The following is a 22,664-nucleotide window of genomic DNA, read 5'->3' as shown; positions in this document are numbered from 1 at the left end:
GCGGGCGGCTGACGTCACGCGCGGGCTGCGCAAGGGGCCGCTCTAGGCCAGCAGGGGGCGTGGCGCTCGGAGTACCGCGGCTTGCAGCGCCGGAGCCATGAGCGAGACGGGCCCGGCCGGGCGCTGCGGGGCGCTTCTCACTTGGGTAAGCCCGGGAGCTGGAGCGCGGGGGGTCGCCCGCCGCCGCCGCTCGGCTGATTCCCGCCACCACCTCCATAGGGCGCCCCCCCCGAGCTAGCCCCGCTGCCACTGCCGCCCCCCCCCCCCCGTCTTCAACAGGTGCCTTCCCGCCCGGCTTCCTCGCCCAGCCGCCTGGGATAACCCTTCCTTGGGGAAGGGGAAGAATGGCCGACAAGGCCACACGCGCCCCTCTTTTTTATTATTATTCCGGGTTAGTTTAACCCGGGATTGCCGCTCACGTTTCTGCATTCTCACGGACGTGCTTTACACCCGCTGTTCCACCCATAAGCATTATGCACCGACAGAGGATGCGTGTGGGGGGGGGTGTATGAATGTATCGTGTGCATGGACACCTGTAATAACCACTTGGTTTGGTGAACACGGGCGGGAGGGACGTCGGTTAAAGTCCGCGGCGGAGGCCTGAACTTAGCAGCACCGGTTGCTCAGCCCCTGGAGTTCCTTCCAGGAAAGTCTTGAGGCCTCCCGGCTACCTCCCAACTCCGCTCCTCAACTCCCAAATCCTCTTAAAAACCTCCCGGTGCCGCAAGTCTGCCTTAAAGCCTCGGGTTATTTTTGTAGGCTCCACTCGACACATAATGACTCTGCATTTGCGCTCTTTGCCCCCTGGCGCTGTGGATTTTCTCCGTTCCCTCCACCCGCTCCCTTAAACTAGCTTTTTTCTTTCGTGTCCAAATGGAATGATTAGGGCTTCCAACTGTTGGCTGCTGTTCCTTGAGATTCTCTTTCTCTGTCCTTCCCTTGGAAGACTCTTTCCCCACCACCTGCTGTGCCCAGCACCAAATGCTGAACAATGAAGGGTATCTGATTAATTCCCATCTTGCCAAACTCCCCAAGGAGTAACATAATGAGAGTGAGGTTGATAATCTAGTTCAGCCTGCTTAAAAATGTGTAGAACAAGACATAGAGGTTTGTAGTTCATCAGAGGAACAAACTTAAAACAACTTGGAATGTTAAAAAAAGAAAGAAGGCAACACTTGCTCAATCTATACCAGTATAATTGGTGAGGTTAAATATATGAGAGAGCCAGAGACTGGATCATTAGAAATATATTTATATGCTACTCAACTGGGGCCCAGTTCCAAACTGGACCATTTCATCCCAATCCTGAAATAAGGAAAAAGCATTTATTTGTGTTGATTTGCTTATTCTTGAGAGAATCCTTGTGGAAGCTGCTATTTGTCCATTAATTTGATTCAGTGTTTTGAGTAGAAGATTCAGGGGTCTGACAAATGTCCATGCTTTTGGGCCACATGTGTAATAAAGTCTACAATCTGAAAACTACTGAATTGTTAAGTTCAGTTGTGTCACCTGTGAGCCAAATCAAGGTAACAGGGTTTTGTCCTATTGCGTGTGTTGAAGTAGCTTACGAATGTCAGGATGCTTTCATGATAATCAACCATGCTTTGTGAATTGTTACTGTGACTTTAAGCATTATTATATTTGCCACAGTCTGTACCCTTTGCATTGCATTTCTTTCTACCCCTGCTGCTTACCTCACTGCTGACTTTCTCCTTCACTCACTCCCCCCACACCGTGTGTATCTCCTAACTTGGGTTAACAATTCAGGCATCTGATGTAGTAGTCCACAAAAGCTTATGCCATAGTAAATTTGTTAGGGTTGTATTCAGAGCACTCCTAAATACCTCTATGTGTGAGAAGAACAACTTCTGTTTGTGCAACGATACTCCCCCCCCCCTCACAATGTACTCCCCAAATCTGTTCTGGGGGTTCCCTCAACTCTCTAGAGCAGATCTGGGGATAGCGTGGGAGAGGTGCAGGGGGGCAGAGGAGGGAAATATTTTTACACAAGTGGAAGTCATTCCCCTCTCACAATTATTTAATTGAATACCATCCTCCTACTTTAAAGTACCACAAGACTTTGTTTTTTGCATCAAGATGGTGAAGAATAAATGGATTTTGACTCAGAAGCTTCACCAACTTGCTCAAGGAAAATATTTCTGGAAAACTTTTTCTTTTGCAATTAGAGGTAACCGGAGGGTTCTTTGAAGTATTATATTTGTGTGATATTTATATTTGTGTACTTCATTATTGTTATATTTTAGATTTAAATGATTTTTAGTTTTTGCTGGAAAAACTAGTGTTTGAACAACTAGAGCAGCACATACCTTTGTGCCTGACTTAAAGAATGGCTTCTTGGCTTATTAAGAGTGGCTGCTGCTCTGCCCTCCCAAGAGCTTCCTGGTTAGATTGCCCTATGTCCTGTTTATCACTAATAGCTGTAATGAGAAAACTTTGTTCTTCCATTGCTAATCACCTTCTCCCTAACCCACCATGCCAAAGATGCCGGATGCTTCTATCTCTGCCCAGGGCAGAAAATACTGGAGTTGTTGTTTCTAGATTATATATGCAACAGCTGTCATACAAGGAAGGATTTTGGTATGATCAGCCTTTCATAGCACTGCAGCAGTAAGAGAGGAGGAGCTGAACCTGTCAAGCTTGTCTCTCCTGCACAAGTATTAAAAACACAGGACTCTTTGTTTACGCTGAATTGAGCAGCCCTAGCACTGTTTTTCCTCAATACCCGCGTGCCTGAGTCCACAGATGCTGTTGGGGGCTCTCGGCTAACAAGGAAGGGTCTTTTGTTTATGGGACCTGGATATTTAGGAAATAATTTACAAATGCAAGATGGCTGGTATTTCTGCCAGATTCAGAATGGAATGCTGATTTCTCCAGTAAGAATCAGGCATCTGTCAGCCTTGTGTGAGAAGGCTGGAGTTGGTACCCAAGTGAGATCTGATGGGAAGGTGGATGCCCATGTGCTGTAATGTTATTAGCCAGAGCTCTAAGATGGACTACTTTAGGATGCTTTCACATGGCAAGACCTGTAAAGACTGCCCCAGCAGGAGAGACCCTTCTACTCTTAGGCATGCTGAGGTCAAATGTCAGTCGCTGATACTTGTGTTTATATGGGATGCAGTATCTCAGGAAAAACATCAGTACTTTAGCTCATGCAGGTAGTTGATGGGACTTCTATTAAGAGGGGTAAACAATTTGGAGAAGGTAGGCACACATGGTTTCCTAAAATGTAAGTTTGGTCTAAACATGTTGATTCCAGGGAATAAGAGAGCTATGGGATCTGATTTCTGCACGACTGAGAGTTCAGTTTAACTTGAGAGGCTGATAATTTGACACAAATAGGACCTAATCCAATTTAAGGTATTGCCACTTACTGGTAGCTGTTTCAGTTGAGAACCATAAGAATTAGGACATCAACCAAATGAAATTTTAAGGGGGAGGTACCCAAAATACAGAGGAAGGTGGGGTGTTCGTGGCATTCACTGGATCTAGTGTAGCCACAATCTTCCAAACAGGGCACATTAACAATCAAAAGCAGTGTGTTGTTTAATAGTGAGGTAGGTAAGAGAAATATCTGACCCTGTAGAAAACCCCAAATTGGACTAGATAATTCAAAGACGGAAAGCTTGCTTTTTTTGGTTAATATGAAAACCTTAATGTGTTGTTTCAGCCTGTTAGTTGCAATTGAGGAAGCAAGGTTAAAATCATGGGAAAACAAGCAGGGATGACTGCGTGCATGTTGGAGGAGAGGCCCAAGGCCACTCCTAAATCTCCTAGGTGTAAATCCTGTAGCTGCTCTCGAGGCAGGAGGTAGCTTGGAAGACTTCTATTTCATTATACTCAAGGATGCCCTGACTGTGAGCGTGACAGCTGGGCTGCCTCTGCTTAGTGATTCATTGTGTATATCAGCGCCTTGCAGGCATGTGGGAGTACTCGTGCCGAGCTCATTGTGTGGGGGGTGCATGTGTGTGGCAGGCACTGTTGTCTTGCAGCAGCAGACTTATCTATTGGCATAGATTTTCAAGTTTGGTTCTAAAGATCTCAGTGTCTAATCATGAAGCCTAAGTACACCTAAACCTACATAGGGTTGCCACCTTCAGCCAAGAGTCTTTGTAACTCCACAGTTTTCATTCTTGTGGATATATTCCCATTAGATGAATTATTCAGAAAAAGTGTGTTTTTCTTCTTTGATATTGACACTGTCACTAGCAGACCTGGCAGATTTCAGGTTCTGTCCCCCTGTAGGCTGGTTCAGAATGGGCTTCCTCTGTTCCCAGATCTAAGAATTCACTATTTTTGCACCTAAAGTGTTCACTTGCTGATTTGATTTGTTTCCTCCAGCTGCAGACATTTCATGTTCCATCGCCATGTGCCAAAGAACAGGATTTGGCCAGCGGGGTCACGATTGCCCAGGTGCTGCACAAAATGTGAGTGTCGTGGTGGTTATCTTAATGAGTGTTCACAAGAGTTATCATGGTCAGCATGGCAAAATTCTCCCCTCACTCCCTCACAAATCTCTCTTTGATCTCTGTCCCTGGTTAGCAAGTTGACCGTTTAAGTTTGTGCTGCCAGAAATCACAATTCCCACCCTAATGAGTTAATTTGACAGTTTGATACTAGAGAAGGACAGACAACAGCTTAGCAGCAGGAAAGCTCCTGTGGTTGCCTTCTTTGTCACATCGGGACAATGTGAATGAAGCTGTTTGTGAGACAGAAGGCAGCAGAGCTTGACTCTAGACTGGTGAAAAGCCACTATGGAATCTGTTTCGCAAAGCTTATGTGCAAGATCACAAAGTTGCTCAGAGTTTGCTTTCCACCCCCGAACCAAAGGCAACAACTTTATGGTTTTCATTTCCAGAGACCCATCTTGGTTCAATGAAACCTGGCTCCTGAGGATTAAAGATGATGCCGGTGACAACTGGAGGCTGAAGGTATGAAGTGAGAATGGGCTGAGTGGTGGTCTCTTAAGACCTAGATGCTTAGTAATCCCAAATACTGCCAAGAAATGAACTCCAGAAGCCATGAGACTCTGACTTAGCAATACCTTGAAAGCAGAGTTGTTCAATTTTCAGTGTTTCTTGGCTAGCTTAGGTTGATCAGCCAGCTTTGTGATTTGAAGATGAGGGTGGGATTTGGTAGGAAGGGCTCTTCACCCCAAGTGGATGCCTGTCCTGCATCAACCTTGGACTCCTCTCTCCCATCAGAGTAGTTCTGAAGACCATACCAGCACGGGAAATAGCAGAGTCTTGCTCGTTGGCTGTATGGCCTTTGGAAAGGGGAAATAGAGTGGGAATGACAGGTCTCCGTACTCTGACAAACCAGCACATTTATGTTCATTCATCCTCTATCTTGCCTCCAGGTGAGCAACTTAAAGAAGGTCCTGCAGAGTGTGGTTGAATACTCCCAGGATGTGAGTACCTGTTCTGGTTTGGCTTTGCTGGCATGGTGGTGATGTATTTCAGGGCATGGTCCAAGCCTCCAGTGAAAGTTAAGGGTCTCTGCTTGGGTAGTAGAGCAGCAGGTGAATGCCAAGGGACAAAACTCTGACAGTCACTCAGCCTGGCTGTATTGAAGCCATCACTGAAAGACGGAGCTCATGGTTCCAGTCTAACATTCTTTTTTTCCAGGACCCACCTATCCCTTTGATGGTAATTAGTTTTAGCTGGTTCTAATACTGAATTTTAGATTGTTGTAGTCTGCCCAGGGACCTGCTGGTGAAGGGTGGGTAATAAATTGAATAATGATATTAAATAATAATAATAATAATAATAATAATAATAATAATAATAATAATAATAATAGAAATAGCTCTGCTCTAGAAAGGCTGGGTAAATGTTATTGGTTTTCTATGGATGTGCCTTTCTCTATGTACAGAACTCCCAAGACACAGTTGATAGCCAGTGGAGTGGAGTGGCAAGTGAGAATTAGACAGGGGAAATTTTGTTTCAAATCCCTGATTAACTCCAACCTTCCTGGGTGGTGACTTTGTCTACCTCTTAGCCTAATCTATACACTCACAGGGATAAAACAGTGGGAAAACTATGTATGCTACCCTGAGCTGTTTGGAGGAAGAATGGGATTGAAGTGTAGTAGTAGGAGTAGTAAATGCTCCTTAGCACAGGCAGTCTTGCTAACAAGTCCACCCAAGTTACTAGCCCATAACTTTTAAAAAAAATTATTCACCTTTCCTTACATGCCTATGTAAGTCACTTATTGCCCACTGACAGAGGCTGTTGCAGTTTCAAAAGCTTCATTGTTTGGTCACTTGGAGGCTTGCTACAGACTAGTGCTGGACAAGTGGCAGATTTCAAACGTAAGATAAAGATACTGAAAAGTAACCTGTCCTCTCCCAGGCAAATTGCTGTCACAGACGCAGTGAGATAGGTGGAATAAGTAGGTGGCAGCAACAGTGAAAGGTCTGCTGGCTGTCAGAAGCTATATCCGCTGCTGTCTTCTCAGGTCCTGGGCCACCAAGTCCCGGAGCAGCTGCTGCCTGATGTAGCTCTGGTTGGAGAACTGTCTGACACAGCTGAGCTGGGCAAGCTACTGCAGCTGGTGCTGGGCTGTGCCATCAGCTGTGAGAGGAAGCAAGGTATATGTATGCAAATGACAATTACGATGGGGGGATGTCACAGTGGAGCTTTATGGGCATCTGTGCCATGAGGATGACTCTTCAATGGCTGCTTTAAATACCTGCCATGTGTGGGTGGGGTCTAGGAAGCAGGTGCCCTATTTGTTGTGGCATTGCTGTCCTGCTTACAGGGACTTAGTTTTCTTTCATTAGTCCTCTCTATTCAGGTGGCTCTTGCCTCATTCATATAACTTCAGGATCTCCTGAAGCTGGAACTTCCAATCTTTCTCCTTGGGTTTTCTCCTCTCACTTTTCTTCACCCCTGATACTAGTTGGGATATCGGCTTCTTAAATCAGCTTGAGACAGAAGGAGGGTGCAGTGAGAGACAGACAGACAGAGAGAGATCTGACATTCTGCCACACCCACAAAAATACTTTATCGAACTTTGGGCCCCTCTCCTGGAGGCTGTACCAACCCTCATGGCTGCATGATTTGGGGCAGGGGAGGGAATCTGGCCAGAGGAGGAAGGAACTAGTTGGAGAGTAACTTGAGTGCCCAGCCTCATCTGTTTGCAGATCACATCCAGCAGATCATGACCCTGGAGGAATCTGTGCAGCATGTTGTTATGACAGCAATACAGGAGGTGAGTGCAACTGTGTCCTTCAGCCTAGTGTGAAGCCATTAGGCTCCGGAACTGGATGCTTGCTTTGTGTTGCTAATGATCTCCCTGGTCAGGAAGTGCCCCTCATTCTCAGCCTACGATCTTGCCTCTTCCCAGGTAATGATGCTACTTTCGTGCTAGTCCCTGCCCCCACCCCCCACTCAGTCCTGCCCACTGCCTGCTGCCAGGCCTGGTGCTCATTAGATGAAAGTTCCGAAAGATGTTCTAGGTAACCTATGCCTGCTTCCTGGAATACAGGGCTTAGAAAGTTCTGTGAGTCACCTCTATGTGACCAGTTACCAAACCTCTTTGTCTTTTGCAGCTCTTAAACAAAGATTCATCGGACACGCTGAGCTCAGAGACTTATGGGAACTTTGACAGCCAGGTACTTGTGATATATATTAAGAGTGGGTGGGCGGCATGAGCCCTAATGGTGCAAATTCAATAGATGTAGGCTGAGCAGGAATGGAGAAAGAGGTCCTTTTTCTTTTTTCTTTTGGTGGGGCCAGATGAGGTAATTCGAAGGAAGGCTAGGTTTGGGCTACTAAGAGTGGCTTGTCTTGCTCAGTGTCTGTGGTAGTATATAGACTTTTATTGACTAACTGACTCCTTGTACCTTTCCTGTTTCCCCTTGTAGTCCAGGAAGTATTACTTCCTCAGCGATGACCTAGAGGAGACGGATGACATGCGCCAGCGCTGCCATGACCTAGAGCAGCAGGTGAGTGCCTCTTGGGAACCAAGAATATTGGAGGTGGAAACCAACTCTGTTTGCTGTAGACTTAAAAGAATGTGCATCAGATGGTGGAAGCCAGGAGGCTCTTCCTAGGAACAATGGAAAAATACTGAGCACCATCAGGTCTCCAGTGGGTTCTGCCCTTCCTCAGAAGTTATGGGGAAGTATATATCAGGGGTAGGGAACCTGTTGTCTCATAACGTTTGGTTGACTGCCTTGTCTGTCACCTCTGAGCATTAGCCATGCTGGTTGGGGCTGATGAGAGATAGGATTCCCAATAACATCTGGAGGGCCACAGGTTCCCTGCCCCTGGTATATATTCTGTGCTGGAATTTTCCAGGAGTCCTGACATGCCATTTTCTGAACTGCTATCTTGATTACCATCCTTTCTCTCCCCTTCCCTCCCTGCCTGCCTCTCCATATTGCACAGCTCTATGTGCACTGAGTTGGTGTTTGGGGGCCGGGCCTATTCTGGGCATTTGAATATTCTGTCTTTCCTTATATGAAGGCAAGTTGAGGGCCTGCCTTCCTTTCCTCCCTCATGCAGTCCAGTTTCCGGGGTGGGGTGGGAAGTGCAGTTCTTTGTGAATGGTGTGAGCTTGCTGGGCTGCATGGAGACAGCTGGGCTTGGCTGCAGTGTGGTGTGGTGTGCGAGTCCGTGTCCCTCCTCCTAATGCACAGCTGTTCTTTCCCTCATTGTTTTTGAGATTGCTGTGGACGAAGAACAAGACCAGCTTGGTAGTTCTGGGGCTCACCTTGGATTCAGTGGTCCTGGGCTTTATGCCTCTTTTTACCTGTTAAAGCCATATGAACTAGACCGGTGTCCGGCAGAGGGGCTAAATTTAAAGAGCAGACAGTGCAACTGTGGAGATTTTGGATATTTCAGGAAGGGTGGGTTGTGGGGGACCTGAGAAAGGATAGGCTGATCTCACTCCCTTTACAAAAACAAACCCTTTACTCCTCCAAGGTGCTAAAGTGCCCCTGGAGATGCAGCCCCCTTCAAGAAGGTGAGTGTCTTCCCTCTTCCCATGCTCTTGCCTATGATAACAGACCTGCTCACCCAGCAATGGAGCTCCATGCCTGGTGGGGCCAGCCTAACCTCCTTGCATGAGCATGTGCCATGTTGACAAAGTTAACAACTGCTTGAGAGTGTTGGAGGAGTTGCTTGCACCCAGTACAGAAGCAGGGTTGGGCCTGGCCTGAGTTAAAAGTGCTTTCAGACTCTGTACTAATACAGCTACAAATCCACATTTCCGCATTCTAGGTTCTAAACTGCATATGAAGATTCTGGAATCACTTAGGTTTAGGGGATGTATATACAGGCTGAGGGGTTTTTTGTGGCCTCTTCATTTGGCAGCATTTAATCTTCATAGCAATTCTGGATCCCTGCAGCAGGTTGGTAGGTGCCTGTAATGAAGTTTTTGCTTCCATTCAGGGAGCATAGGTCCTTGGCAAAAGGTCTGCCAGATTTGCAGAGAGAGGAAGTGAACTTGCTTGCTAGCAGTTCCTTTCAGTAGCTCACACATGCCTTAGTAGTACCTGTGTAGATGATAAAAATTCCTTCCCGCCAAATGAGCTGGTGCAGGAGGAGTCCTGATGAGGCTAATTTCAGTGGCTGCTGTGCGTGTTGGGGCAGGAGGCCAGCTGTAGACATTATTTTGCACATGCATGCAAATGTCTGTTAAGCCTACTCTGTTACCCACTGTATGGTTCCATAGTTTTGCAAAATCTTGGGACAGGTCTGCTAGAGCATCAAAAGGAACCGATTGCTTGTGGCTACATGTAGCAATTTGATAGAGAGTGGGAGAGCAGGATTCTCTTCAGCCTGCTTAAAGCCAAGGGAAAGAAGTGAACAGCCAAGACTTAAGGAGCTATGCTTCCACTCCCCCCATTTTCTAGGACACTAGTAGAATGAGGTTGAATGTCACAGGCTGGTTCGGCTTACGAAGGAGCTGGTAGAATCCGCAAAGTTCTTAGCTGGACTTAGAGCTCCATTACTTGGCCACCTCCTAGAAACTAGTCTTCCTCCTCCCTTCTCTCAGATCTCCATCCTGGTGGAAGAAAAGAATACTTTGTCGCTAGAGAACAAGAGTCTCCGGGAGCAGAAAAGCTCCCTTGAGTCCGATGCTGCTGGGCTCACTGGCAAGAAGTTGCTTCTGCTTCAAACCCAGATAGAGCAGCTGCAAGAGGAGAACTTCCGGTAAGGCAGATACTGGGGTGAGGAGGTTATATTGCCCTCAGGGCAATGTGCCCAAAGGCAGCGGAGTCCAGAGAATTATTAGAAGAAATGTCTAGCTAACTAGATGTATTTTGGCCAGGCTGGAAAGCAGCAGAGATGACTTCCGAGTGCGCTGTGAAGATCTCGAAAAGGAAGTGCTGGAGCTTCAACACCGCAATGAGGAGCTGACCAGCCTGGCTGAGGAAGCCCAGGCACTGAAAGACGAGATGGATGTGCTGCGGTGAGTGTGCCTCAATGCCTCGGCTGCAAGAACTGTGAATATACCCTTTTATTTTTTTGGTTATGTGTTACGGCTTGTGAAGCAGCCCTTGGTCCAGCCTGGGCCTGCTGTGTGTCAAAACTCCACATTTGTGAATCTTGGGCCTCAGGTGTGCTGTGTTGCCGTATAGGCAAACCTCCCACTGCAGCTGCTGACTAACAGAGGTCTGCTTCTCTGCATATTTGGACACTCTTAGGTAGACAGTCCATTTTTGAACACATCCTTAAGTTTAACACGGTGATCTTTGCCACTGAAAAGGCAGAGCAACAGATTCCCAAACAGCCGCTGATGGTTGAATGCAGCTATGGAGAAGAGTTGACAGTCCCACCAGAGGGTTTGTGGGTGGCTCATGCCTATACACTGGGGCCCTGATGAATGCTGTCTCTCTCCCAAATTCTTGACGTTGTGGAAAAGCAGAAGCAAATTAGTCCAGGAGTTTTGAGTGAATATGTGGAATGTGGCTTCTTACTTGGAATCCAATTAGTACTGCTGAATAATCAAAATCTCTGCTATCTGGAATTTGGTGGAAGTGGGGCAGCTTGTGTGTAAAGAATTTGGTTTAATTGAGAATGTTAGTACTAGGGGGATGGGTTTCTGTGCTGGAACAGCATTCATTGCAGCCTCTCACTATTACCAGTCTTCCTTTCCCTGTGTTTGTGAGTTTTGTACAAAGCATGCTGTTAGGTAACTTCACACAGATTTCTTTTTTTGCTATACATAAGCAAACTCAAGTTTTGTTGTAATCTGTCAATTTTTGGACTGTTTCACACAGAAATATAGACATATGTTTCAGTTCTAGAATAGATGCACTGACCCATAACTTCATGTGATGTAAAAGAGCATCAGCAAGCCTTGGGCTTTCATGCGTCCTCTTCTATCACATCCCAGTGGCTGGAAGGAGAAGTGGGGAATTGAATGCTTTACTATTTGTTTGTTGTGTCCAAACCAGCAAAGGACAGTTACCATTTAACTATACAGTAACTTGTTTGCAACAATCCAACTTAGAATGTTTGCCTTAAAATGCATGGGATACTTGTTGCTTATCCATTATTGTTTCAATTTTTGGCACCCTTTGACCTTGCTGCAGCAATTCCTGCTTACACAGTAGTTTTCTATAGCTAGTAGAGTTACTTTCTGTCCCTCCACTTTTTATCCAATAAAGTCAGAGTTACCTGACATTAAAAGCTGTAAAAGATACCTATACTTATATCTATATCCTGCTGTTCTGCAGTCACTCCTCAGACAAGGTGGGACGGCTGGAGGCTATGGTGGACTCCTACAAGAAGAAGCTAGAAGACCTGGGTGACCTGCGGCGGCAGGTTCGGCTGCTTGAGGAAAGAAACACCGTCTACATGCAGCGCACTTGTGAGCTGGAGGAGGAGCTTCGGCGTGCGAATGCTGTCCGTGTGCAGCTGGAGGCACATAAGAGACAGGTGAGTTGGTGTTAATAAGAGAATGCATTTGAGCAGACTGCAGCCTTCAGAATGCACTTGCAATAATACTCTGTCCTGAAGGAATCCTAAAGACAGATTGGAGCACCATTGGAGCCAGAAAGGCAAAACCCATTTGACCAGGATTGACCTGGTAGCTGTAGCTGTGCTGTGGCTTTGCAGGCAGAACTGTTGTCTCAAACAGTCTTGTACTCTTGGTGTTTGGGAGAACTTCAATACTAAACATAGATTCAAGACAACCTGTAATGAAAAGCAGTGTTGCTGATTGCTTTGCAGCAGGAGAGGAGGGCAAAGATCATAAGCACAGCAAACCCCTACTCTTCCCTCTTCCAGGTGCAAGAGCTCCACAGCAAACATGCAGATGAGGCTTTGAAGGCGGAGAAATGGCAGTTTGAGTTCAAGAACCTCAAGGAGAAGTTTGAGGCCCTGGTAAAAGAAAAAGAGGTAATGCAGAACTTGTACCACAAGAGGATGATGATGAGTGTTTCCTTTGGCTTGCAGGTGAAGGCCTAGTCCAGGAGTGAGGGAGCTTTTTCAGCTTGAGGGCCACATCCTCTCATGGGCAGCCTTATGGAGGTTGCATGCAAGTGTGGGTAGGGCCAGAGGGGAAAGTGGGTGAAGCAATGGATGTGACTTCTCTCTTCATTGAAAGGGCTGCATTCTGGCTGCGCAAAAGCTCGAGCTTGGTGGTGGGTGGGTGTGTATAGATATAGGTATGTCCATACAGATTTTTTATATATGCACACAAATGCACCACCTATCTACCCATCCATTATCACATTTCGTTGGCTCATTCTAGCCTGGTAAAGGAGGGCACAGAGCAGGCCTGGAGAGCATATGGGGCAAGTCCCAAATGTCAGAGAGCCTTGAAGGCTGCATTTGGCCTAAGATTCTCTACTCCTAGTCTTGTGGCAAGAATAGGGAAATCTGGCAGGAGTAGCATCTAGTTTCTGTTACTTGGAATATGTAGTACAATAAGGCATCAGCCCACCATAGCTTAAGTGGTCCTTTTCCTGGGGTGATTCCTGACTCTTTTCCCTTAGAGGCTGATTGAAGAGCGGGATGCCTTACGGGAAGCCAATGAAGAACTGCGATGTGCTCAGGTGCAGCAGAAATTCCTAAACCAAGCAGGTGAGTATCAGAAGTCTTCCCCACCCCAATGAAATCCAATAAAGTCTGCCTCAGAACAAAGATAGGAAGTTAAGGAGAAAAGGTACACGTCTTTGTGTTGACAGGGCCAAGTGCACTCAAGTTACAGTAAACTAGCAGCCAACTACTTTTAACATTTGTTAATACCCGAAGAGCCACAATGAGAGATGGGGAAGCTGCCCGGCAGAATCCGAGACCAGGGAAAAGAGACTGCGGTAGAAGATTGGAAGAAATTTAAGGACTATCTTAAGAAATATTGTAAAATTATGGAATGTTAGAACGATGTTGATTTAGAAATTAAGTGGTTTTCAGCTGTAATGATTAGGTAAATAAGAAAAGAAAGGTCAAAAATTAAATAGAAATTAGGGGAGGGATTTGCTGATTTGAATTAATTAGAGATTGGAATACAGAAAGGGGAGGTATGAGGAGGTCGGGAAAATAGGTTTTATGAATATAAGGGATTGAAATTATATTTGTTGTAGTATGTATTTTGTATGTATGTATTTTTGTTTTTTCTGTTTTTTTTTTCTTTCTATTTTATACAAATCTTTAAAAAACCTTAATAAATATCTTATATATAAAAAAAGAGAGATGGGGAAGCTGCCTACTTGCTGCAATCATTAGGGGAAATTTGTTCCATCTGAAATGCACAGCAGGGTGGGCCCAGGGGCTAGGGCAGGAAATCCAGCTAGACCCTTCTTTGTGCATTTAGGTGTTGATGTAAGAGCATATTGTTTGGACATTTATTTTATTGAAATGTCCTTTAATTTGATTTAGTTGCTGATTGAGTGTTGTGCTTCCGTTTTTGCGATTCCTTTTTGGTTGTTACGGCTGCTTTTTGCGAATGTATTTTATATTTTTTACTATGATTATTTACACCTGAAGATTCCATTTGGGATGGAAGGGTGCAGTAAAAATAAAAGAATTAAATGCTGTCATTTTCATTTTTAAGAACTTTCTACAGGCACGGACAGGGGGATTCCCTTATCTGTTAGCTTCCTTGGAAGCCACAGGAGGGCTGAGAGGGTAGGATTTTAATGGCTTGGACTGTTTTTATAAGCTGGACGGATGGCTCAGTTGGTAGAGCAAGAGACTCTTAATCTCAGGGTCATGAGTTTGAGCCCTACGTTGGGCAAAAGATTCCTGCATTGCAGGGGGTTGGACTAGATGGCCCTTGTGGTCCCTTCCAACTCTACAGTTCTATGATCAGCTATACGGAACAACTTTTTTACTGTTTCATTTTAATTAATGTTTATTATGTGATTTGTGATCTTAATTGTTCTGATATGTAAATCACCCTAGGATCTCTTTTAATGAAGGGTGGTAAAGAAATTATATACATTAAATTTTAGGCTAAGCCTGATAGGATCTCACACACCTGTCTCCAAGAGCTTTGCCTACAGCCTGTGTGTGTGCTTGGTCTGTCATGCGGTTGCCTGAACCAGCCTGTAGGGGAAGACCTTGTATTATAGTTGGCTGCTGCCTGAAGTGAGGTTTCACCTCCCATCTCTGTGTGGCTTTTCTCAGCCTTCATTCTTCTCCTGTTTAAATGTATTTCTCTTGATGCCAGTGTGGACCATGTTTGGCTTAATACTGCTGGGAGCCATAACTGCACTTTTATTGCTCCAACTCAGGGTAGATGAGTTGTCCGGCCCTGGCTAGGTCAAGTGACATCGAAAGCTTGAGTGATCCCATCTTAGAGGGTTGTGCTTTATAGCAAGGTAGTATTTGGGAACAATCGGCTCCTCCCCTCCCACAACACCTGTACCTTTGGATAGAAAGCCAGAGGAAAAATAAATGTATCTTCTGTTTCTCTCTCCCCCCCCCCCCCGCCTTGCAGATACCATCCTAGAAGAAATTGCTTCTCCTGTGGATAACTTAGCAGCTGAGATCATGCCAGCAGAACTCAAGTAAAGTTTGCCCCCTTGGGGATCCTGTCTTGGAGGCAGAAGGGCAAAAGCCTATGGGGCCTATTTGAAATTGGGGACTTGCTGTTATTCATAATTATACTTGATTACTTCCATCAGCCAGAGGTTGGAGTCAATCTTACCCTGGTGTCCTTTTGGTGATAAAGAGAAAGTGGTGTGTGGGGGGGGTGCTATCCTGGATTTATTTTTCTGATATTGTAGATGAAACAGGTGTCATCCCAAGATCACATTTAGCTTGTTCGCTTAAGCTTAAGAAAACTAGGGTGCAGTTTTCTGCTTCATACAGTTATGAGATAAATTCTTGAAAAGGTCAGGCTCTAAGTGAATGCTCCTAATGTATATGCTAGATAATACAGCATGGTAATCTCTATGAATACTGTCTATCCCAACATGCATTGCTCTGCTTTGGCCCCCAGTTCTAGAGATTGCATCCTCTCTATGAGCTGTTCTGCCTTTTAGTACAGCTTTTAGGGTTGGGAGTGGGGGAAAGAGTCAAGAATGGGCCCACATGAAGCAGGGGGCGGGGCTGGGAAGTGGTGGTGGTCCACAACATTGGATAATGCCCCAGCTAATAATCGTAACATTCTGTGTTTCTTGCGGCCAGGGAGACCATTGTGCGGCTGCAGCATGAGAACAAGATGTTATGTACACAAGAGCTGTCCTATCGGCTGCAGCAGACCGAATTGCAAGGGCTGCTGGAGGAATCTAACCGTACTAAGAACCAGCTAGAGGCACAGCAAAGGTATCTAATAAGCTGGAAAGTTTGCAGTTTGTCCCCACTGGTCTTAGAAGATCCAACCTGCCTTCTCCAGTCCCTCGTAACCTTTGACCAGCTATTAAATTTGCAATTCTAATTTAGAATTATTTTTATTCACTGTTCTTCCTCTTATCTGGTAGGCAATATTCTACCTCCTGTTCTAAAAACCAGTGGGGAAACTCTTACTGTTGGCCCATCAAGTGAAGCCATGTTTGCATGGTCAGCTGGGGAGTGTCCTTGAGCTCAAGCACTGTTTGCATCATCTACTAGGAATGTTAAACTAACATTTTTTTAAAATAGAATTTTGTCCTAGCTTATCTTTGTTAACTAGTAAGGGGCAAGCTCCCTTCTCCTCTCATTGCCCTGGCTCAGAAATAAACACAGCCATTTGAAGGTGTACTACTTATCACAGTAGCTTTTTGCTAGGCGCCATCTGTACTGACAGTCCTGTGGGCTTTGTTGCTGCTTGCAGCTGGCTTTTCTCTTGCCTGTTTTCATTTGATTTGCCCTTCTCTCTATCCAGACTGAGCCAGCAACAGATCACTGAGCTCAAGGTGCAAGTAGAGGAGCTGCAACGGGCCCTCCAGGAGCAAGGAAGCAAAGCAGAAGATGTGAGTTTGCTTGAGAAAAGAGGGTTCTGTGAGGCCTTGTCCAAGTCAGGCTCACAGGGAGGTTTTGAAGGAGATTTTCACAGGGGCTGGTGGTCTCTACTCTCAGCCTGAATCCAGACCTTCTTACAGGGTGGCAGTAATGGGAACTGGTGGCATAAACCCACCTGTCAGTTTCTCAATGCAGACTTAAAACCAAGACAAAACAAAGGAGCTGGGCTGTATGAGGTCTTTGTTGCAACATCTAGTCTAGGATTGTGTGCTCTCTGTGTACCAAGTGGGGGAACTCTGCCTGTATATAGGCAGTTTTTAGCCTCCCAAATTACCTCGGGGCTCGAAACAATGAAAAAGGACTGGGGCTAATCCTCAGATACTGACTACTGCTTGACAGGATTGCTATAATGTGGGTGGTAGAGATTCCTTGAACATACAAATTCTATGATGAGGCTACACTTGTGGGTCTTAGGAGCTGCTAAATTGCAGTTTATGGTAGCTATGCTGGACAAAGGAGTGCTATTTGGCTAAGAACCTTCTTTCTCGGGTTTGGGAGCTTGTTGCCTATTGGGGGAGGGAGAGCAAGAACTCACAGGCTGTAAGTGTAGTTTTGCCCCAGTTTGAGAGCCCTGTGTCCCCTTGCCTGTGGCCTGTTCTAATGTTCACCATTACCTTCTGCCCAGACCTCTTTTCCTCCTCCCTTCCCTAATCTCACTGTGCTAACAGCCCTCTCTTTCTCCCTTCTGACTTGCTGGCTGTCCTGCCCAGGCCATTGTAAGTACTTTCACATTCTGTGTTGCTTCCACCATCTAACCTACTCCGCTGCAAACTCACTGTTGCTTCTCTTCTGTCTTTGCTTGGTTCTTGGTGTGTCAAAGACAAGGGGCTGCTCTGGGTTCACCTTCCAAGAGCTGCTAAGGGGCCTGCATATTCTGAAGGTTTATAGGAGCACAAGTTCAGTTTTCTTAGTGCAGAAGGGAAGCTGGGAATCATAGGTGCTGTTTTGACTTGGTACTTTCTGTTCCAAACGGCATTCTGATAATCTGAAAAGGTAGGAGCAGTCTGGATTTGTTTCTGAATTGGTGCAAAGTAGTTAACTGTACCAACATCTCTTAGGAGATGTGCTGTCTCCTACACGATCAGTAACTGTTCATGTTACTGCCCTGTGAGTCTCATATATTAATAAGTCAATAAACAATTATGGTTCAGCATTTTCCAAAGGGAGGTTGCTTACCTACTGGGATAATTGAAAAGGAAGTAGAGGTAAAACTTCCTAATGTTTGAGAGCCTTTAGGCTGGAGGTGAAAGAGAAATGCTGTTGATGTGACACTGAGCAATGTAAACCAACATTTGCACACCTAGTAAAAGCTGTAGTAAACCTTGAAAAGTAAATGCTTTTGCATTGTCCACATCTGTTGATTCTACTTGAGTGACAGACCCTGAATGGTCTCAGGTGGAGGGAGGGGACTTTGGCTTTTACTGCCAGAGATGGGAGTGAGGTTTGAATGCATGAATGGTTTAGTAACTAGTATAGAAAGACCTTTTGTTTTTTAGACTGCAGCCTTCTTAATTGACAGTAGGATTGACCATAGAGTTGAGCCGCTGGCTGTGTTTAGTTCACTTACTGTATACTGGATATTTTTATCCCCCCTGTCATGCCAGCATAGACAACCATGTTTGCAGAACTGAATGGGATTCTCTGTTCCATTTTAAGAGTGCTTCTGAGTCAGCAGCATCCCAGTTTAACTTTCCTAGCTCATTAAGACAAATCTGAACTGAAACCTTGAACTCCTAGTGCCCCCAGAATGAATCCTTCAAAACCAGCAAATTTATGCATAACCTGAGTGCAGGAGGTCTTCGGGAGTACAGGGTACACTACAGCTACACAGGTTTTAGTATTCTGTGTAAGGTATACTGAACATAGCACCAGCTCACTCTAGTGGTCAGATGATGACAACAAACTGATCTGCAAACAAAATAAAAATCCTAAGCAGTCATTTCTCTCTCTTTTCAGTCTTCTCTCCTACAAAAGAAGCTGGAGGAGCACCTGTAAGTTATTCAATTCAGTTTGAGGGACAGGGTTGGAAAGGGCTAAAGCTCACTTGGTTTTCTTTGTTGCATTTGATGAATGCATAACTGGGGTTGTTATGGGTCCAGCTGTGCTACTTAGCAACATATTGATGCTGTCACACAATACACAGCAGGGCTTTGGTTCCATGCCCTTCAGGTTTCTGGTCCTTACTCTTCAAGACACCTGCATGCCTAGCTTCTGTTTCTCTTTCTGTTTCCTGGTCAGAGAGAAATTGCATGAGGCCCATGCAGAGCTTCAGAAGAAGAAGGAATGCCTTGATGAATTGGAGCCAAAAGTGGACAGCAACAGTAAGTGGGTGGATGACAGATCCATTGCTTTAGGAGTCTCAACTAAGCCCAATCTTTGCTGGGTACCAGAATGGGATGGGCTGGGCTACCCAGAAATCAGAAGACCTTGTAGAGCATTGAGTGAAGATTCTTGCTACTCCATCTGTCCCCTGTCCACATTTCGGGGTCAGGACAGCATTGATGTCTCCACCTTCCTCAACAGCTGCCAAGAAGATTGATGAACTGCAGCAGTCTTTGAAGAAGAAAGATGAAGATATGAGAGCCATGGAGGAACGATACAAGCGTTATATGGACAAAGCCTGCACAGTAAGTCAAGTATTTCCAATGCCTTTTGCCACTGAACAGGCATACATTGGCGAAGCCCCACTAAATGGCTTTGTAGATCATACAGACTTTCCTGCGGTCAGTGTGATTCAGTCAGCAATGTTGCTTCAGGGCCTTTCTAGTAGTTAAATGGTCTTGGCCTCCCAAAGCTAAGTGATTATGGAAGATCTCTCTTTATCCTTTCACAGGTCATCAAGAAACTGGATCCCAAGCAGCAGCCTCATGGAGTCCCACTGGAGATCCAGGCTTTGAAAAACCAGCTGCAGGAAAAGGATAAGAAAATCAACCACTTGGAGGTGAGCTCCTCTTCCGAGAATGAGGGTTGCAGCTTCTCTTACATAAGAGCCTGCCTGATTAGGCCAAAGGCCCCTCTAGTTAAACAATAGAATTTGCTCCCTTGAGAGGCAGTAATGGCCACCAAACATTGATGGCTTTAAATGAGGACTAGGCTATCAGTGGTTACTAACCATGATGGCTATGTATTACTTCTATTGTTGGAAGGAATGTGCTTCTGAATACCAGTTGCTGGAAACTGCAGGAAGGGACACTGATGTTGTGCTCTGGTCCTGCTCACAGCTTCCCAAGGGCATCTGGTGGGCCACTGGCCTGATCCAGCAGGGCAATACTTATTATAACAAGTTTCCAAAATTAACAAGGATGTGCGCACTGCAGCCCTCTTACCCATAAGCTACAGGTGCCTTGGGTATAATGCATTAATTCCTTATCTTCCCAAAGTCAATATAAATTATTTCAGATGAGTGGCTTGCCATGCGTTGCCTGTTTCGACCACCCTGTTAGCAGCTCAGGTAGTTTCTTTCTGTTGTCCTTACTTTGCTTTCACTTGGGATCAAATTGGTAGACTGGGGTCCTGCACATCTATAAAAGAAAGAGGTACACTCCTCATCTCCCCTCTGTTTTGGTTGGCCTTGGCAGCATAAGCTTGGGGTTTTCGATAATCCCCCCAACACACACACACACACAGAGAGAGCGAGAGAGCGCCTTGGGGTTTAGCAGCATGACCACTTACCTCCTTTTTCCTCTCTGTGCTTCATCTCATTAGTCGGATTTTGAGAAGACAAAATCTCAACAGGAACAAGAAGAGAAACTTATCATCACTGCTTGGTATAACATGGTGAGTTTGAATAGGACTAGGCATGTACTGATGCAGGGGTGTGAGAGAAGGTTGGCACATTGCTTTGCAGGAGAACAGTATGCATAACTGCTGTGGAGCTTAACATCCTGAGAATCTCTTACTTTTTCTAACTATTTTGGTACTAGACACGTTTTGCAGCTGCTAAACACTGCTGAGTAAAATGTCAGAAGTTGGCTCTTTACAGTAGATCATTTTGATGATCCTGTATATGTCTGGATCACAGAACATGGCCTTTTTGAATTCAGACCTTTGTGTCTTCTGACACTTACTGTCCTGGCCAGAGCCCTATGGAGGAAGAACAGTGAAGAACCCTCCATCTCCATCCAAGAGTCTGCTGGCACAAGCCAAATGTTTGTTTTCTTTCCCACTGCAGGGCCTGGCGCTGCACCAGCGGGCTACAGAGGAGCGGTCATCCACCTCTACACCAGTCCAGTCCTTCTTGGCCCAGCAAAGATTGGCCACCAATACTCGGCGGGGCCACCTGAGCCGAGCTCAACCCTTGCTGCTTCGATACGTTGGTACAGACAAACCTCAGTTGTCCTGATCTGGAAAAGCTGTCCTGTGGATCTTCTAGAGAATGCTCACTTCCCGGGGGGAGTGAAATCGGAATACCTGTTATGCAGTGGTACTTCCTCTGGAAACCCCCGTTTTATCCCTATTGTTGAAATTCATTCTCTGATACTAAAGATTATTCCTATGCCCAACTGTACTGCTTGTTTTTTAAAAAAGGAGGAATCTTGAGCAGCAAGGAGCTGGATCTTCCCTATTCATTGCAGACCTACATGTTCCCTCTTCCACCGCAGTTGGGAGCTGTTGCATGGCAGTACCCTGGGTGATGGAGAGGTATCCTTCAACCATGTTCCTTACCCACCTTTCCTCTAAAAAATCTGCTTTTGTATATAGTTTCTGTATAGCCCTGTTCCCCACAAATTAAAAATGTTCTTTACCTAATGATGTCATCTGCAGAGGGTATGGAGGGAATAATTTTACTGCCATTCACATCTCCCCTTATGGTATCGGCCTCGGTCTTGGTATTTTTTGTGGTGATGAATGCATAAGGATGAGATGGCTGCTTTGATAGCGGCCCTGCATTTGGAGTTTGACTCCTTTAAAAAGCTAGCATCGGTTCCTCAGGAGCCAGATTGCATTGCCTGAGGCACATTATGGCACAGCTTTTCTTAGTGACTAAAAATCCCTTCTAAGAAGGGGCAGGGCCTTGGTACAAAAAAGCCCCATTTGAAAACGTATGAACACTAAATTGACTTTAGACCCTAGGGGTGAAGAGAGCCTGCAGTCCTGCCCAACAGTAGTTTGTGTGCACATCTGTAACTGTGTTGTCTTCACGGCAATATTTAGTGCCTGGTGTTTTTTTTGAAAAGTGCTACTCTTTTTCTCCCCTCCCTGTTAGTATCATATTCAGAGACATTGCAAGATGCAGTATCCTTTTAAAAATATGTTCTCCAAATTTTGATTCTTTTTTTTAAAGTAAAGTTCATAGTTTTAATGCTGTAAATTATACATTTTGTAAAGTTATCTTGTATCTCTGCCTCTTTATTTTTCTATTGGACAGAAGCCTGACATGCAATGTGGGAGGATGGGATGTGTCTATAGAATCTTTACACTACAAATAAAATGTTATAAAATCTTTTCTGTATCCTCATTCCTCTAGTAGCAACAACTATTACTGTTGGGCAGTAGCCTTCCTCTGGGAGGGCCAGCTGTAGCTGTTAGTAGTTCTTTGCAGTACCTTTGTGATGGGCCAGCTGTAGTTCAGGCTTCCCATTAATTCTGAGATGGGATTTTCCTCTCTTGGAAGTTTAGTAGACCAATCAACTGCAGTTCCCTATTGGGCCTTGGAAGAAGATACATTTTGGTGTCATTGTCCTTAGTTGATTTGACCTACTTCAGAATCTGGTGGTGAGCTGATAGCATTTAAAACTGAAAGAAAATTATTGATGGTCAAGAGTAAAGTGGTACCTTGATTTACAAACTTAATCCGTTCCAGAAGTCAGTTCTTAAACCGAGGCATGCTTTCCCTAATGGGGCCTCCCGCTGCCGGTGCCCTTCTACCGTTTGGATTCCGTTCTTAGACAGAGGTAAAGTTTGCAAACCAGGACACTACTTCCAGTTTTGCGTAGTTCGTAAACTGAACCATTCATAAACAGGACTTTTCTTAAACCGAGGTACCACTGTACTTTGCATTTAGGATTGCTACAAAGGCTGGCACAGTGGCAGTTGATTTATTTATCAAAAGGGAGCATTTTCAATTGGGAAGCAATCATAAGAGCAGCAATAGAGCATCTGTTAAAGAAGCATATCCTCCGTACATCGTTGTGTGGTTGTCCCTGTTGCTGATGGAGTTTTTAGAGTTAGAGTTCCCCTTTGGCTTCACAGCAAGCATCCAGCCTTAAGGGGAATGTCTCCTGTTGCTCCTAGCTA

General features: G+C 45.3%; 1 protein-coding gene across 1 annotated transcript; it reads left to right on the top strand.

The window, feature by feature from the left end:
• The first annotated feature begins 17 nt into the window (after positions 1–17).
• Positions 18–21,870, top strand: HOOK2 (hook microtubule tethering protein 2). The gene is made up of 22 exons (XM_028717380.2): positions 18–145; positions 4,360–4,445; positions 4,877–4,949; positions 5,378–5,428; positions 6,478–6,610; positions 7,166–7,233; positions 7,574–7,636; positions 7,889–7,969; positions 10,027–10,184; positions 10,303–10,443; positions 11,714–11,915; positions 12,267–12,377; positions 12,977–13,064; positions 14,923–14,992; positions 15,615–15,752; positions 16,291–16,378; positions 18,384–18,418; positions 18,666–18,748; positions 18,951–19,054; positions 19,261–19,368; positions 20,133–20,204; positions 20,599–21,870. The coding sequence occupies exons 1-22, from the start codon at positions 98–100 to the stop codon at positions 20,767–20,769; spliced, it is 2,172 nt and encodes a 723-aa protein (XP_028573213.2). The 5' UTR covers positions 18–97; the 3' UTR covers positions 20,770–21,870.
• The last annotated feature ends 794 nt before the right edge of the window (positions 21,871–22,664 follow it).

The sequence above is a fragment of the Podarcis muralis genome, chromosome 2 (assembly GCF_964188315.1).
Source record: "Podarcis muralis chromosome 2, rPodMur119.hap1.1, whole genome shotgun sequence".
NCBI classification, from domain to species: Eukaryota; Metazoa; Chordata; class Lepidosauria; order Squamata; family Lacertidae; genus Podarcis; species Podarcis muralis.
The sequence above is the reverse complement of the archived record's forward strand: the minus strand, read 5'-3'. Positions and strand labels throughout refer to the sequence as shown.